The 16,866-nt window shown below is 41.7% G+C and overlaps 1 protein-coding gene across 1 annotated transcript; it reads left to right on the forward strand.

Moving 5' to 3' along the window:
- Nucleotides 1-7,376: 7,376 nt before the first annotated feature.
- On the forward strand, nt 7,377-16,593 carry UTS2 (urotensin 2). Its single transcript, XM_074924990.1, has 4 exons — nt 7,377-12,554; nt 14,832-14,942; nt 15,545-15,588; nt 16,232-16,593. Exons 1-4 carry the CDS (start codon nt 12,347-12,349, stop codon nt 16,346-16,348), a joined length of 480 nt encoding a protein of 159 aa, XP_074781091.1. The 5' UTR covers nt 7,377-12,346; the 3' UTR covers nt 16,349-16,593.
- The last annotated feature ends 273 nt before the right edge of the window (nt 16,594-16,866 follow it).

Below are 16,866 nucleotides of genomic sequence, written 5' to 3' on the forward strand. Positions count from 1 at the left end.
GCAACTTTTGCACCAGCAGACGATATCTTGCAACAGGATAAAACAGTTCTGCTCGTCATTAGTTTCTAAGCCACACATAAGATAAAAGAATTAATGTCCACATCCTGTAAAAACTCAAAAGATCTACTGTTTTCTCCTTGGCAAAAAGAGATAACAGTTGGATTTTTGGTTTTTTAAATTTTTTTTTTTTTTTTAATTTTACATTTTTAGATCCCAAGCACAAATCCAGGCTTGGTGAGGAGTGGCTGGAGAGCAGCCCTGAGGAGAAGGACCTGGGAGTAGTAGTGGATGGAAAACTGAGCCAGCACCGTGCACCGGCAGCCCAGATAAAGGGATAACGGGTTTAAACTGACAGAGGGGAGATTTGGATTAGTCATAAGGAAGAAATTCTTTAATATGAGGGTGGTGAGGCCCTGGCACAGGCTGCCCAGAGGAGCTGTGGCTGCCCCCTCCCTGGAAGGGTTCAAGGCCAGGTTGGACGGGGCTTTGGGCAACCTGGGCTAGTAGAAGGTTAGGGTTAGAGTCCAACCTAAACCAGTCTGTGATTCTGTGAATCATGCACTTCCTTGAACAGAATTCCTTGTTGCATGTAATTCGTCTTCACAGCGATCACATACAACAAATGTATTAGAAGCCTGTTCCCATTTTAACTCCCCCATAAATAGATATTTTTATCTAAAAGTACTAAAGAACTTGCTTAAATCCTCCTTTTCATTTTGCATGTAGCAGACAGCTGTAAACCCACTTCTGGCAATATGCTTTGGAAATGCAGTGGCCAGAATCATCAAGTCAGTTTGCTTGGAATTTTGGATCTGCAAAAAAGCCACAGACTTGTAACTTCCTTTTTTCCTTTTTAAATTATTTTGTCTTCTGAAAAGAAACCCAGAGCAGCTAACAAGACTTCAGTCAAAGGTAGGTAACATGCAGATTAGTAGGTGACAAGTGGTGACTGCACAAGTCACAGAAGCAGAAATGGTGCAGGCATCTGGCCTAAATCATTCAGGACGCCACATGCAAACTTTTTAATGTTTTGTTCTCTCAATCTTTTGTTAAAATGTTGAACAGTAAGATTTAGGGATCATTAATAACTAAATAAAAAGAAACACTGTCATCAGAATTAAAGCTTCTACTAGCTTTCCTGAACAGCATTTGTGGCTGAACCTGTTTCCTAACAGAAGATGACAAACTTCCTGCGTGCAGGTTGAGCCCTGAAATCCTCCATCCAGCACAGGTGAGGGGGGAAGGAGCACACTACCTATCTCTCATTATTGGTAATTAAGGGAGAAAGAAGGAGTAAAGCCTCACTGTCCGTAATTCAGAACCAGGGCTGTGGAAAGAAGGTTTTTTTGGTGATGACAAATAATTGATAGATCATGTGCATTTTGGCTTCACAGGGAGCTTTTATTGAGCATACAGATTCTTTAATACCTGAAGACACTTACCAGTTCAGGTAGAAATAGTGCAGCTCAGTCCTTCTAACTCTTTGAGCTCTAAGTGCTGCCTGCTTTCTGTGAATGTCTCGTTTCAACAGTCTTTAATTTATGATGTAGCGAGTAACAGGGAATGCCGTGATGACTCTCAAGCAGCCCAGGTGGCCGAGGATGAGGCAACAGGCCAGGTGCAAGATTTTTGCATTTCCATTTGTTTGTCTTGGAAGTCAGAAAGGGGCCTTTTAGCCAGACTGCATGTGGAGGACTGGGTGATGTCAGGCCTTCTAAAGGCATGGAAAAAGGAGACAAATCCTCTCTAAAGATAAGTTTAAGCAGGGGAGCCTGCTGCTTCTTTATTGCTTCCAGAACCAGCACCATTTCCTGGCATAGTTAACGGACATCAGTAATTAAAACTGTTTGTCACATGTCTTGGCTTCATAATTTCTTGCAAGAGTTGTGTGGCTAAGGAAAGCAAAAGGTTCATAGCAAAAGGTTTTCTGTTTCTCACCTCCTTCTCTTCCACAGGCACACTTGTGCGTTTCTGGGCCTGATACTTCTGGATGATAGAGATTCTGAAACTGTAGTAACTCCCCTCAAACATATAATCATCGTATCTTTTAAAAGCAGAATATGCTTTCGTATTTTCAGTCCTCCCATCAGATCTTTCAGAGCATAGAAGCAGTCTTCTCTGACATCATTCTGAGACTAACACTGATGATGCAAAAACCTCCAAAGGAGATGGTCCACTCTGAAGCAACTTAACACACAGGAAATAGCATTAAACAGGCAGCTCCTACCACTCTGCTTGCATTTTAACAGGCAGTAAAAGGTCAAGGTAATTTTCACTATTAAAATCATAGAAAGTCTCATTCTATCACCAAGCGTTACCTCAGTTCCTCTCTCAGCTACAGACCAGCCTTCCCTGATACAAGACTTCCTTCAGAGCCTGTCCAGGGAGGTTCTCCATCCACAGGTTTTGTGTCACCTGTGCATCAGAACAGATGGCTGAGCATCCCTCTATCCCTGGAACCAGTACGGAAAAGGCTGTTGGATACCATCATTGCCCTCACTGTAAATAAGAATTTTTAATACCATCTACAAAGAAAATAGAAATTCCCTCTAACCTCAGTTTGGCAAGAGTTTGTTATGATATCACCTGCTATGTTTCCTTTCACCTTCTAGATCCTGGGTGCCTGCCAGTTAAAGCAACAGACTATTCCTGAGATACTCCGAAGCAAACTGGATTGTATTTGAATGAAAAAAAACCCCAAAACATCAGCTGAACACCTGAAATCAGGGAAGATCTCACCTGTTCGTCCAACCTGTTTGCATGACAAAAATAAATCAGGCTTTATTTGATTTACCAAGTGCAAAACCCCATACAAAGACACCTACTATGTTTTAAGGATGACTTATCACAGTATATCTTAAACCTGTTAAATCTACTCTCAGTTTACATAATCCAAACTGAAACAAGCCATTTCAAAACTGAAATAAAATGTCTGAGTTATCCATTTAAGTCAGTTTTAAACCAAATCTTAGCTTACATTAGCTCACTTTCCTCCTGCACACAAGCATTTCAGCAGGTTTAGAACAAATGCAATTCTGAAAAAAAAAAAAAAAAAAAAGGTGGAGGTGGATGGATAAGTGAACGAGACAACTTACCTTCAGCTACAACACTATAAACCTGAGAAACATTTATAATTTTAAAAAATCCTTCTAATATTCACAGCATTGATACTTTGATACTTTCCATTTAGGACAAGTATAAACCATTTAACTTGAAGAACACACCATACAGGCATGTAAGCAGGCAAAAAAAAAACCCAGAAGAAAGAAGGTATCACAATACTTTTATTCAGTGCACCTTTATACAAATTGTAGGGAAACTTTCAAAGTGTAGAACACAGTTCTAAAGAAAAAGTACATACATGCCTAAAGCAAAATTTATGGAAGCATCTGAAGCATAATATATTTTTCTTGAACTAGAATCACAAACACAGTGGACAGGTATGTGAAAGGGGAGGTGGGAAGAAACATCACTGACACAAGAGGAACTGCGATGTTGCAGTTCGGCACCACGACTCTCTTATCAAGCTAGTCTCATCAGAAGGCCAAAGACATTTTTTTTGCCCTGATTTACATTATCAGTGTTACAGCCGCCCTTAATGCATCTTTTTGACTTGATGTGGTACATCTCAATAAGTGTATTACCTTACAGAAGTAGAGGTGTAACCACAGAAAATGCTCAATGGTTCCCCCAAACTTATGAGTTCTAATACGAGAAAAAGAAGCTGCTGGGTTTTTTCTTTAACTTGAGAGCTGAAGGATTTAGAAATCTGAACGGGCACTCTACTCAAGAAGCCAGCGGACGCGACAGGAACATATTCTCTTGTCACTGCATCTCGCTATGCCTGCACTCATCAACAGGGTAGGATATGGTCAGAACACTTCTCACATGGAGCAGCGAGGCTTTAACACCTAACATTTATGTGCTTTTCAAGAGTGATTAAATACACCTCAGGGAATTACAGAACAAGAAAAGGATTTACTGTGCTGTGACAGTACTTCTTATCCTACCTGATATAACTGTTCCTGCACCTTCCAGTCATTCTTAATGGCACAGAAAGAGATCGTCACATAAATAAAACATTAGTATGGTTGCAGAAATTGGTAAACTAAGGCAGCTTTGGAGGCTTCCCACACTAATCTATTTCCACAGACAGTGGTTGTCAGTGGAATATTTCCTTCTAAGTATAAAACCTGCTTGTCTCGTAGAGAATTTTTAGAAAAGCCATACTGGTGCTGGGATGGGATACTATATGCATGCTCTAGGCTTTGTAAAGCAATCCACTTCCTCAGCTGAAAAGGCCAACACCACAGCTGGGCAGTCACAAACAGCCAGAGATACCTCCCCATCACCCTCTCCAGCTCGAGGAAGGAGGATGGTCACAAGGACTAGGGGAGAAATGGATGGAATGAGAGCAGGAATTGTAGAATCATAGAATGATTTAGGTTGGAAAAACCCTTTAGGATCATCATAAATGGCATCTAAAAGCCAGTTTGAGTGTTGTTCTTTGCAAAACTCTGCAGATTTCCTCTCCTCGTCTTATGTAGCCTTCATCTCCTGCTGTATGAGGGTTCTTCTCAACCAGATGGTTCTTCTGCACATTAGAAGAAAGGAGCTACACAGGTGGCAGAAAGACCACAAGAGAAAAGACAGGGCTGTGCTAGAATGAGCATACCACATATACATCATTCCCTTGTGATACAGGTCCCAATCCCACTCTTCCAAGCATGGAAACCACATGCTTCCATGCACAGGTGATTTTTTTTTTCCTAGTTCCACATCTGAACAGAGTCTGCAGAAGAGAAATAACCAGTTGGTCCTCTCTGTTACAAGCCTTACTCATACAAAATGCATACATAGCAAAGGAATAAGAGTAACAGGCTAAATAGTGACTGCTCTCCAGAATTCTATTGTAAATCCGCCTTGGGAATTCTTGCAGGGAAGAGGATTTCGCTCCCATTACTTAGTTCTAGTGTAACAAGAAATATCAACTTGCCAAATCAGAAGACAAAGATCTGATATCTGCTTCCTTCGCCTTTGTTGATTCCTACTCCTCTTGATACTCCCATCCCCAGGGACAGCTTTCCACTCTAGGCAAGATCAGTCAGAACGTGAAAATCAGTTAATGCTTGTAGCAGGAATTATTAGATAAACTGGAACCCGTCTCTTAAAACAGTGAAGGGAAGATTCTGTGTGGCTGACTGCCAGGAAACACGCATTCATTTCCAAAATAACCTTGAAAGAACCGCTTTAAACCTCAAGCTGCCCACCGAGACCTATGCCAACTTTCCCCCTGTTAAGTACACGTATTTGTCCTGAAATTTGAATCACTGAGCCTGCAGAGATTCCATTTAATTAACAAAAAAACTCTTAAGTAGTGAAGGATTAAAGGGATTATGCACTTGGAAAGCAAAGTAAAAAAAATGAAAGTTTGTTTTTATGAGCCATTCATTTACTGCCTACGCGAAGTAGGACAGTTAAATGCCAATGATTATTAGGATAACTCTTTAATTAGTCAGTGGCTCCTGCCCATGCCCTGAACTTCTACAGAACTACCTGATATTTGTCTTCTAATATCAGCTGTGGATATTAGAAGGGTAGGTGATCCTAGGCCTCTGCGGTAAAAACAACAACACCTGTACATCAAATGTGAAAATCTGGACAGAAAAATAAAGAAAAGCACAAGGATACATCTGATAAAATTGCCTTTTTTTGGTTTTTTTTTTGACACTAGTAGTACCGCCTTTTCAAAAAGTTGCATTTGAAGCCTTAGGAGACAGAAATATTAAAGCTGAAGTTAATTTATTTAAAACCTCAGCTGTCATTTAAATCCTCACATGTCTGTGTGGGTGGGCCCCAGGACAATAATTTGTATGGAAAAGCCCTCAGTAATCTACTCAACGAAAAATAACGGGTGGTCTAAGTTTAAGAACAGAACAAAACTGAAAATGTTATAGTATGCAGCATTCACCTAGCTCTGCAGCAGGATTAGCATGATAATTTCTTTCTACAACGTAAACTAAATCTCAGGAAGACTGTGCCATTGTTTTAAAAATATAATATCTACTGCTGATAAAACCATGAATATACACATATTCTATATAATGAGAGTACTTACCAAAAAGTCCAAAGATACAAAGGTAGCCTAGCGTAGAAAAGCTGCTCTGAATACGTAGGAATACGAGGTACCCGTGATCCACAGTTGCGGAAAAAGGCAGGTTATTATATGGTACTATAAACAAAACCAACCAATGGTAATAATTCAGTTGTGTTTAGTAAGGTCTCTATTCTGTACGGTAACACATACAGGTAGAAGGGCACTGTCAAGCCTGCCTTGTGTTTGGCTGTTTTACTAAAGGATCGTGCTACCTGTTGATCCCCAGTGAACGCCATAAACTTGTGCATTCAGGAGCTTTGTTTTGTAGCAAACCAATTGCCTCTGGCAGAAGATTCAAGCATGGCTGTTCCCATCGTTTGTAGAAAAAACCTGCTATGGACACACAGCAGGCACACAGTTTGATTCCTTCTCTCCAAGGCAACAGCCAGGCCTCATTCAGTGAGCTCTAACACACGCCACCGGCACTGCAAGGCCACGCAGCCTCAGGGGCTCCAGCAGCCCCAGTGTCACCCCCATCCCCTGTCCACGGGCCTGTGCCGAGGCTGAAACAGGGACCAAGTCCTGCAAGCACCTTCCTGAACCCGCCCCGTAAAGGCTCCTTCTTCCTTTCCACTCCCTACACGTCCCCCTGTAGCAAACAGACAGACAAGTCTGAGCGCTGCAGGCAGAGGAACGGTGCCAGGAACGTGCTGAGCACAAGCAGGAGGGGAGAGGAAAGGTGAACTAGTAGATGGAATGGAGCAAGGTATAAGAAAGGACTAACAAAGGGGCTGCTACATAAAAGCCCCATGAAGGTCAAAACCCTCACAAAATGCTTTAGCTGCAGTTCCAGAGTTAAACCACGTAGCAAAAGCAGACCTTCCAAGCTTCTGAACATGAGAGGCAGCCTTGGCTTCTAGAAATGCCAAGCCAGCAAAGGCATTAGGAGAAGGAAAGAGATGGTCACAGTGAGAAAGCAGAGCAGAGCATACCACTCTTCAAGCAACAAACATACAAGAGTGATGACTCTGTCCTGACCCGATTGTCTGCTTGACTTTGATTCACATTAATAGTGGTGCTCTTCAGTAGACCGAGTTTCTGAAGCTGTTCCAGTAGCAGCAGTGATCCTATCAGTGAAGCTACACAAGAAAAACTGATGTCTGAGGAATACATTGTATGGATACTTGCTCCCGAGTAAAAGTCTCTTGACCTTATTTAATCATTCTTCAAAAATAGGTAAGGGTTCCTTAGCTGAGAAATGTACATGCATGCAAGAAGGGAAAACCTTCTGTAGATGGGAAGAATGTCTAACACCCCCCAGCCCCACCCCAAATCCAACACCACACAGTCACCTTTCCCCCAGTGTAGTTATCTCTTGCAAGTTGTAAGTCTATACCCTGCTGTTTCAGGGGCTCACCCCTGCGCTGGTGCCCCAGGACTCGCACCCTTCTCCAGAGGTTTGCTGGCACCACGTCCTGCGCAGAGGCTCCCCTACCCACTCTCCCAGAGCCGCCAAGGGACAAAGCCAGCATGAACAGAGAGAGGACGTTTCTTTTCCTTGCAGTGTAGTCAGAAAAAATGAGGTACCTGTTACTGGTCACGACACACTGGTTAGCTATTAAAAAGTACAGTCACCCGAAAGTTAATCTAGTCCTATTCATAAAAAACAAAGAGAAAAACGTGTTCACCTGCTCCAGTTCCTTCTCAACCAGACTCGCCCTTTGTGCTCCCCACAGCAGGAGGGAAAGGACTGGTGCCCTGCACCTAGGATCAGAGCTGATCTGCGCTACTCTGGATTGTTGGAAGGTCCCTAAAAATCCAGTACTTTGCCTTGAAAACACCTCACAACAGACTTCTCTGCAATAAAGGTGTCCGAATTGGAAACTTTTACTGGTTCCAAGTGCAGCAGCATCACAGGAGCAGACACGCACCTCGAAAGAAAAATGAGCCCAAGTCTCCCACTTGCCCTGTCGCTGGGGCTGGTGAAACGTGTGTTAAGTCCTGACAGTCACTGGCTAACAGACTGTGCTTTCCAGCAGGCTGCTTTGTACTCCTTTCTGTGCAGGGTGCTGACCAGAAAAATGAGATAAAGTTTTTATTCTGCTTTTGTCCAGATCATAATTTCTTATTACGGTTGAAGAGATTTTTCTGGGATACCTTGGGAGAGCAGGAGAAAGGTAAAGAGAAAGCTCCATCCTGGCTGAAGAAGTGTTCCTCTCTTTCCTTAATACCGTCTGCTCTCTTAATTTCAGCTTTAAAAATAAACTGCAATTGCATAGTTAGTTCCATTACATTTTTTGGGGGGGAAGAAACCTTATTTCAAGATCTGACCTCCGCTGCTCTGTGGCTGCATTACCCAGAATCGGATTCCCATAAGATATCAACGTGCTGTATTTCCAAGCTCCAGTCACGCCAGACTTACTTTCCTTCATGTCAAACAGTGTGAAGCTTCAGTTTGCTAATTCTGTAGTGCTGAGGGGACAGGGGAGTTAAGGACCAGCTTTGTCAAGCTTCACTTGGAGAATATACCCAGGCTACAGTGTGCCAGCCCAGCAGGGCCAAAAATCAAGAGGGTTTGTTCCTCCCAGACTGGTGGAAACTATACTACAAAGGAGCAGTGTTTTGGCAGCTGTGATCCTGTACTAGAGAATTTTTAGTCCACTTGCCAGTTCTGCAGCAAAATAAAGCATCTTCACAGAGGCCTGTGGACCTGCCATCTTCATTTACACAGAGGTGTGTGTGCAGCTGAGCACAAACACTCACCTGTGCACCTTCGGTTCACCACAGAACAAGGAAACCTGGGACAGAACCTCTTGGAGATCTTACATAACTTTGAGAGAAATTCAGAAGATGGGAATACTACTGTGTGTACCCAAATACACTGTATCGTGCTGTTTGCTTATACAGAACATACACCACACGTCCTACATTACAGTTCACACACAGTGAGCAGAAGCAGCATCTTCAAAAAAGGAAGTTAACAGCAAGTGCCCAAGTTATGGTTAATTTTTTCCTTTGATCTGCTGAGTGTCCCAACAGGCTATTTTCAGTACACTCTAAAATGCAGAGTACACATAAAGCAACACAAGCTAGTGGTAGGAAAAAAGCCTTATTGGACATATGATCTCACAAGACAGCTATTTCAGTGTGCAAAATAGATCTAACAATCACATTATGAATCGGAATAATTAGCTAAAACGGAATATTTAATGTCTTAGGTGTTAATGAGGACAGATATCTGATAAACCAGCAGTGACAGCAAAGCAAAAACCCCAAAACACCTAAATGATCTGCCAGACCTTAGCAGGGAACTAGATAACAAAACCATTTTTTCTCTCACACCAGCCAACATGTATAACTCATTGAAACAAGATGTGAAGTTAAAAATTCTAGTAAAATTCAAGGAAGAGCTGGACATTTATATAATAAGAAGCTCACCTGCAATTACAATACAAAAACGTTTTACTACATACCTCTCTTCATGAAAACTAAATTCAAGCCAAAAAGTTACACCAGAAGTTATACCCTAGGTGAAAGTTCCTCATACAAATGCTACTGCTAAACCACATCATCTCTGAAATTCCTGCTTTTGCCAACTGTCACGATACTTGACTAAAATAAAAACTCGTGCTTACTTATCATAAAGCACGGGAAAGAACTTTTGCATTATACGTTAGATTTCATCTTTACTATTTTACTCAGAAGGTGGATAATTTGGGTTTGGGGGGCTGGTTTTGGTTGGTTTTGTTGTGTCTTTTTTTTTTTTTTTTTTTTTTAAAGTTTTCTTGGCTTCATTAACAACTTACTCTTCATGAGCTATCATTTAAAATCAAGAATAGTTGTTTCTTCTGATAATTAAGGATAATCTTTTATGACAGAGTAACATATACATACTGTTCAGAGTTTGCTCAGTAATTTATCTGGACTACTCTTCCACTGTTATTTTAAACTCAAGCACTTGAAAGAAAGTCTATTATAATAAATAAGAACTTGAAGTTTGCCCACTAAATAGTAGTTTTGATAAAAATTAAAAAAGTTCCTTGCAAATCAATTTCCAAGTTTTCAAAGTGCAATTCACATTCACTGCCCTCCTTGGTGTATTCAGGGGTTTGTACCTTTGTTTAGGATGAGCTGTTTCTTTGCTTTGCATGATGACGTGTGCACTGTCCCCTGAGGAAAATGCCTTTGACATTCTGGTAGAGGAAAGAGTGTCTAAGTGACAACTTCAGATCTGAGTAAAGGCAATAAGCTGTGGGCAAGTTGCCCAACTTCCACATGACGCACTTCATGATGGCTCTAAGAGGCTGAGTCTTCCTTGAGAGAAGACAAAGGACATAAGTTGCTTGTGTAGAGTGCTTCATTAGCTTTCCTTGGAGGATGCTCAGAGCGAATATTGATAAGGCCATTGTCATTGATAGTTCACTGAAGGACAAGCATTTGTACAGAGCATCCAGCACCAACAGTGAGATCATGCATCAAATCAGACCTAATTACTGTCGGCAGTTTTGGAACGAAGAGTTGCATGACTCAGATGAGGAGAGAGAATTCCTCTCTACTTATTTCTCTCATAGGGAATCACAGGGAAAGAGGCATATAAGATGTATTAGGTTAATTCTGTAGAGAAATTATTTTGTCATATCCACTCACTTCAGCAAGACAAGTCCAGAGAAACAGGATCTGTAATTCAGACACCTGCAGCATGTGCTCCGTGAGTCAGTACTAGACCTCTCTGTACACACAGGATGGTAGAAGGTTGGAAGGACCTCGGAAGGTCCCCTCTCACCTCTCCAACTCCCCACCTCTGCACTCAAAGCAGAGCATTTGAACTTATATGGGGATGCTCAGGGCCTTGTCCTGCTTAATTTTGAAATTCTGTCCCATTCCATCCTTGAAGCTATTCAAACACGACTGGACACTCTCCTGGACAAACTGCTCTGGCTGACCCTGCTTTCAGCAGGGGGGTTAGACTAGATGATTTCCAGAGATGCCTTCCAACCTCAACCATTCTGTGATCCACAGAATCTACAGCTTTTCTGGACAACCTGTTAACTGTGCACATGTGGTCATGCTCTCTTTGAACTGGACCTGCAGCAGAAATAGGTCTGTTAGGTACGACTGACGTAGCTGATCTGAAATTAGTCCTAGCAGCCACAGAATTTATAACATAAAATCAATCTTCAATGGGAAATGTTAATAAAGGAAAAAGGAAGCAGACAAATTCACTCCTTTTGCAACGTCCAATTGTCATGCAATTCAGCATAGGGAAAGAAATTTAGTAACACTAGTGGGATTTCACAGAATTCTGAAGAACATTTGAAGGCACAAACATTTGATTAGATAGGCAGAAAACTACCAAACCTCAATTTAGTATAAACCTGAACAGGCATAATTTTCTCACCAACTAAAGGAAAGAAGACTGTCATAAGCTCACTTTTTTTTTTTTATTTTCAAGGCTCTATACAGTTGGATATGAAGCTTCACAGAGAAAGAAGACGAGGAACCAGTCCAGTCAGTCCCAGCCAGCGTACACAGAATTAAGTAGTAACTTCCAGCTGAGGGAAAGAGAAGATAAGTAAAATGGAAAAGGGTGTCCCAGTCTAATGAGGGACCTGTGTTTAATATCAACCAAAGCAGTTTATATGTACCAAGCAAGTCTCCAGATGGAAGCTGTACTTTCTCTGCCAAGACAATTCTCTGGGGCAGCACTGGATGAGGTCTTCTCAAATAAATAGATGTGAAAAGCTACAAGGGGAAAAAAATTGAACTCCCCTAACATTCTCTTTGTAAACTAACTAGATATTTTAACTCCCCTTCTCTTTTACTTTTCCTGGCACAAGAACCCCAAATACAACAAACACATCCATCCATCTCACAAAAGGAAAAAAAAGTGCATTTCCTATCAGATGCTTTGCGTCAAGACTGCTAAGGCTCATAAATCAGCTGTCTTATTGCCCTGGTCATTTGAACCAACGTCTGACCCTTTTGTTAACTCATGATTTATAACTGGAAGTTACTTTTTTTTTTTTTTTTTTTTTTTATGCCAGATTTATAAACTTTAGTGTGCTTGGTTTGATATAATATCCATTTTGTACACCAAGCTATAAGACAGTAAATTTATTGTCTATGAACCGTTACCTTGAAAAATTACATCAATGCAAAGTGGTTTCCATTTAGAATCAATGGGCAATAAATTAATTTGATTTTTTTTTTTTTGAAAGGGGGAGAGAACATGATGATATTTATGAGGTCATGAGCGGCTATATAATGGGTGAAACTGGGAGCAGAGGCAACAGTCAGACAGGAGTTCTGAGTTACAGGGATAGACAAAGACGACATATATTCAACACAGCAATGATGCATAAGCTGGTATTCTGCTGTCTCATTATTATCAGCTTCTCCTGTCCTCTCTCATCTCTCCCCATCATCAATGCCAGTGAGATGTCTTATCAACTCGCAGGTAAGAGTCTTTTGATTTTAATGGTCATAAAGCAGGGGCTGGAGCAGCAAAAGCAGACGAGAGGCAGGTATGCTTTCCGAGGGGCCTTTATCTGTGCTGATCAGCTGTAGGAAAAGCAGGAATGCCTTCAGAACACTGGCAGTGCAAGTGACATCATCAGTGGGTGCTAGTCTTGTAAAATGGGGAGGTTGAGTTCCCTGAATATTTCTTCCTGCCGCTTTGAGATCCAGGAAACAAAGGTACGTGAGCCTTCTAGCACAAAACACGAGCTGGCATAGACAGCGTCTGTTGCTGAAGCAGCATTGGATAATTTAAAGAAACTTGGCTGTATGGTCTTTCGCTACACTTGAAAATGAGCTATGTTTAACTGAAGTTATATTTAAAAAAGGGGAAACCTACTGCAACGATTAATGCAATCCTACTTAGATCAAGAACAGGCAAGTCTGCCTTACACTGCCAAAACAGCAATGTATTGAGCATATTTGTTTGCACTGATGCAGATTCCATTCAGTCCAGTGAAAGAATAAATGTTTGCTTGAAAAAGCTGTTCTCAAAGTTTGAAATTATACTGTAAGTTGAGACTGAAATGACTCGGTGAAAATGCACAACAGAATCTGGAAGGTTACTGTCATCAGACCTGACCTGTTCTGGAAATGTTTCTGAAACGAGTGTTCAAAGAACAGGTGAATCAAACCCAAAGTTACTTCATAAAGCTGACTGTTAAAACGTGGCTGCTCTTACCCACTTTGCAGGTGCCACAGCTGTTGTGCTGGTTTATAGGTATTAGTAATCCCAAAGTTCACTTTGAAAATCTTGGACTCCCTAAGCCAGCACCTTCTCAAGCCTTCCACGATCTAACTTGCATATTTACAGGCAACCGTGACTCAGTATGGATCGCATCTATCACATCACAGGGTGAACAACCTGGCTCTAACAATTACTGCATTTATTTCAAGACATCCATTAGGCTTATTAAATCTTCCTTGCTAATATAGAGTCTCTCGGCTGGGTACGACAGAAGTAAAACTCTGTACCAAAGAAGGTTGTTTCAAAGCTTTCTAAATCACAAAGCAAATTTACCTGCTGGTACTGCTCTGAATTTAAAAAACAATACAAGGCTAGAGATATGAATTGTCTCCACATGGCACAGGGAAATTACAGTATTCTTATTCCGTTTTACACTCAAATCCCCACTGTCCTTTGCAATTGTCCCTTTGTACAGTGAAAAAACTAACAATGTGGATGTCCATGATCTTCAAGTTCTTGATCTTGGTCCAAGTTTTTGAAATGCTGGGGGATCATTTTCAACAGTTTATTTTCCTATACACTCCCTACTGTGGAGCTATACAGTCTCACCCATCCCTGCAGGTAAGAGCAACTAAAACTCTGCAGTATCATCTAAAAGTGCAACTACAAAATGATATTCATCTGCGCAACTAGAGTTTGATAATAGCACCCTCTTGTTGCTTACAGTTTTGAATGTCTGCTATATATTAGCAAAGATCAAATTTACTGCTCAAAGTACAAAAGCCTTATTAAGCCTTATAAAGTATAACACTGCTAAGGGCTCCTGTTGGCAACCTGCCTTGGGACACAGCCTAGTTACCAAATTCTCCATGCGCATGCAAATTAATTCCATCAGCAGTCTGTTGTTTCAAAAAAAGTAATAATATCTGTACTGGTACACACGTTAAATACGAGAGGTGATTGAGATGCTCTAGAGAAGCGTAGCGGCCAAAATATTTTAAGTTTTTCTACATTTATTCCTGCCCTTCCCCCCATTTTATTGCATTCAATAATTGGGAAAATGAACAGGTTAATAGGCCTCAAACAGGAAGTTTTGTCTAGCTAGAAAAGCTCCAGCATAGGACTAGTTGATAAAGAAATGGACTAAAAAAAAATATATATATGTATATATATATACATATATATACACACACAAGTCTGGGTTGTCTACAGCTGGGTACCAGGAGGATTAGGCTGTGAGCTCCCCAAGCAATGGGAGGAGCTGCTGTTTGTCAAAAAATCTGCCAGAGAAATGAGAATCTGCGATTAACATCAGCAAGGTACCTTTTTGAAAGTTTTGGAAGGAAAAAGAAGCCCACAACTATCCCCTGCTATTCATTAAGTGAGGACGGATGACTGGCGGTTTCACGGTAATCTTCAACAGGTGGGGCCAACAGACCTGATCAGAAATCATCCGAGACCGACTGAAACAGGGATTCAAAGCAAAAGACTCTTACAGTATGCCTTTCCTCTGTCATCTTCCATTTGCAGCTGATGAAGATTCGAGATTAAACCTGGAGCAGCTGGGCAACCTAGGAAGCACTTCCCTGCTTCAGTTTCTGCCAGAGCTCTTGGGCACCCTGACTGAAGACAGCAAAGCAGGTGAGGATTTCCCACAGCAGTTGATGGAAGAGTGCCCGCGGTTTGCATGTCCAGCTTCCCCAGACATTGTGCCAGCTCCTGGGTATTTAGCGAAACGCAGCATCATGTGTAGGCAACAGACAGCTGTCATCTGGTTAACTGAGACCTTGGGTAAACCCGCTGAGCAGCCGCGCTTACAGCTCAGGTACCGGCTGGAGAATTCTCCAAATTAGCTAGCAAAGCCCTCATACAGCAAAACTGGGGCAAAGCAAGGACAGGCCTAGAAGGAGCTAGCAGACAAAACACAATAGCACAGTCTCTTAAAAAACATCAATGCTTGCAGGAAGTGCAGAATCAATAGCAATAGGTAGTTCGGGGAGCAACAGACATAATGCCTGCTGAAGGGGACCATACAGCTTGCACCTGCAGAGTCCCAGATCCTGCTGGAATTGTGCACCACAAGCAGAAATGGCTGTGCTGCAGCAAAAGGGTTTTCTGTCTGATCCTCAGAATGTTCCAGTTCAAGAATTCTGCTGGCTGTAGAATTATGGCACACAAGATTGACTCGTGCACGTTCACCATTTCTAAATGGTAAAACATTTCATATGTCTCCCCTCTACCAGGTCTCAGCCCCAGCAGCTACAACCCAAGGGAAAACATCAAAGAGGTAAGTAAATGACCATCTGTCACTGAAACATGAAAAATAAGTTTCCACATTTTAAACTACACAGAATTGTTACTCAGATATCATTTAAGATCCACAGACTTCATAAACACTATAAAGTATGTCACAGTGCTCTTGAAGCTGAAATTACTCAGCAGTTAGATAAGCAGAGGACAAAAAGAAAAAAAAAGAAAAAAAAAAAAAAAGGAGAGCAAGTAATCCAGAGCATTTCATTCTAAACCCCCCCCACTTCCCCCCCCCCCGCCGGAGAAAACCAGCTTTCTAAATAAAGGCCAAACTGCAGCTTCACCAGGCCAGGCCAGTACACTAACCAGTATTAGCTGCATGTCATTTTTTTCCTCCACTGCAACACGGGTTACACAGTATTATCAGATTTGTTATGAACCGTTAGATAAATGGAGAACATCATTCCTGTTCATACATCTGCTGAATTAAATATAAAGGCCGAAGGCAGGGACTAGTTTTAGTGCCTCACCTACATCAGAGGGCACACTGGGTGGCTGCCTTTGCTCCCCCTAGTCAGAAGACAGGGCTGGGGGATCAGCTGGAGCTGTGAGGAGTGTACTTTCCTGCTGGGAACATTTACCATCCAACAGTAACCTCTCTAATGCTGTTTGACTTTCAGACTTTCTATGGAAATCACCCTCGAATTGCTTTGCTGGGCCGCTTCTTGACCAAGGACAGGAAACAGTACAAGAAACGTGGGAATCTCTCAGAGTGCTTCTGGAAATATTGTGTGTAGACAGGAGAAGATACTCTCCCTGACTTTGGTTGCATAATTTATACAGATGTCTGAAAACATGTATATAGATTTGCTTGATTTAAAATGAGAATGAAGAAACATGAAGACAGCTCCTAACTTTAGACTCTATGCTACTTGGAAGTTAATAAATTCTTGATGTTTTGCAATTATGCTGCGAGCAGTGTAGTATTTTCTTAGAGTTCAGCACAACAGGAAGAAAGTAATGGGACAAAGATAAACATGCAACATGAAGTGAACTCAGGCAGGGGAAGCAAGACACACAGGAGGTCCCATGAAACCTCTCAGAAGAGTGATGCCTCAACTTTGTCTAAGTCCAGAGGCAAGAGGACTTTCTCCTTTGTCACTTGTCGTAGATTGGGGCGGCAGGAAAAAAGGGTCATTGCTGCACTCCCTGATGATGCTGAGCTGGTGAGGGATGGCAGCTTAACAGTGCCCAGTCCCCAAGGCACCTCAAAAACAATAAGCATGTATCAGGATCAAGCATTTTCTCCCACTAC

Source organism: Athene noctua, chromosome 22 (genome assembly GCF_965140245.1).
Source record: "Athene noctua chromosome 22, bAthNoc1.hap1.1, whole genome shotgun sequence".
Lineage (NCBI taxonomy): Eukaryota > Metazoa > Chordata > Aves > Strigiformes > Strigidae > Athene > Athene noctua.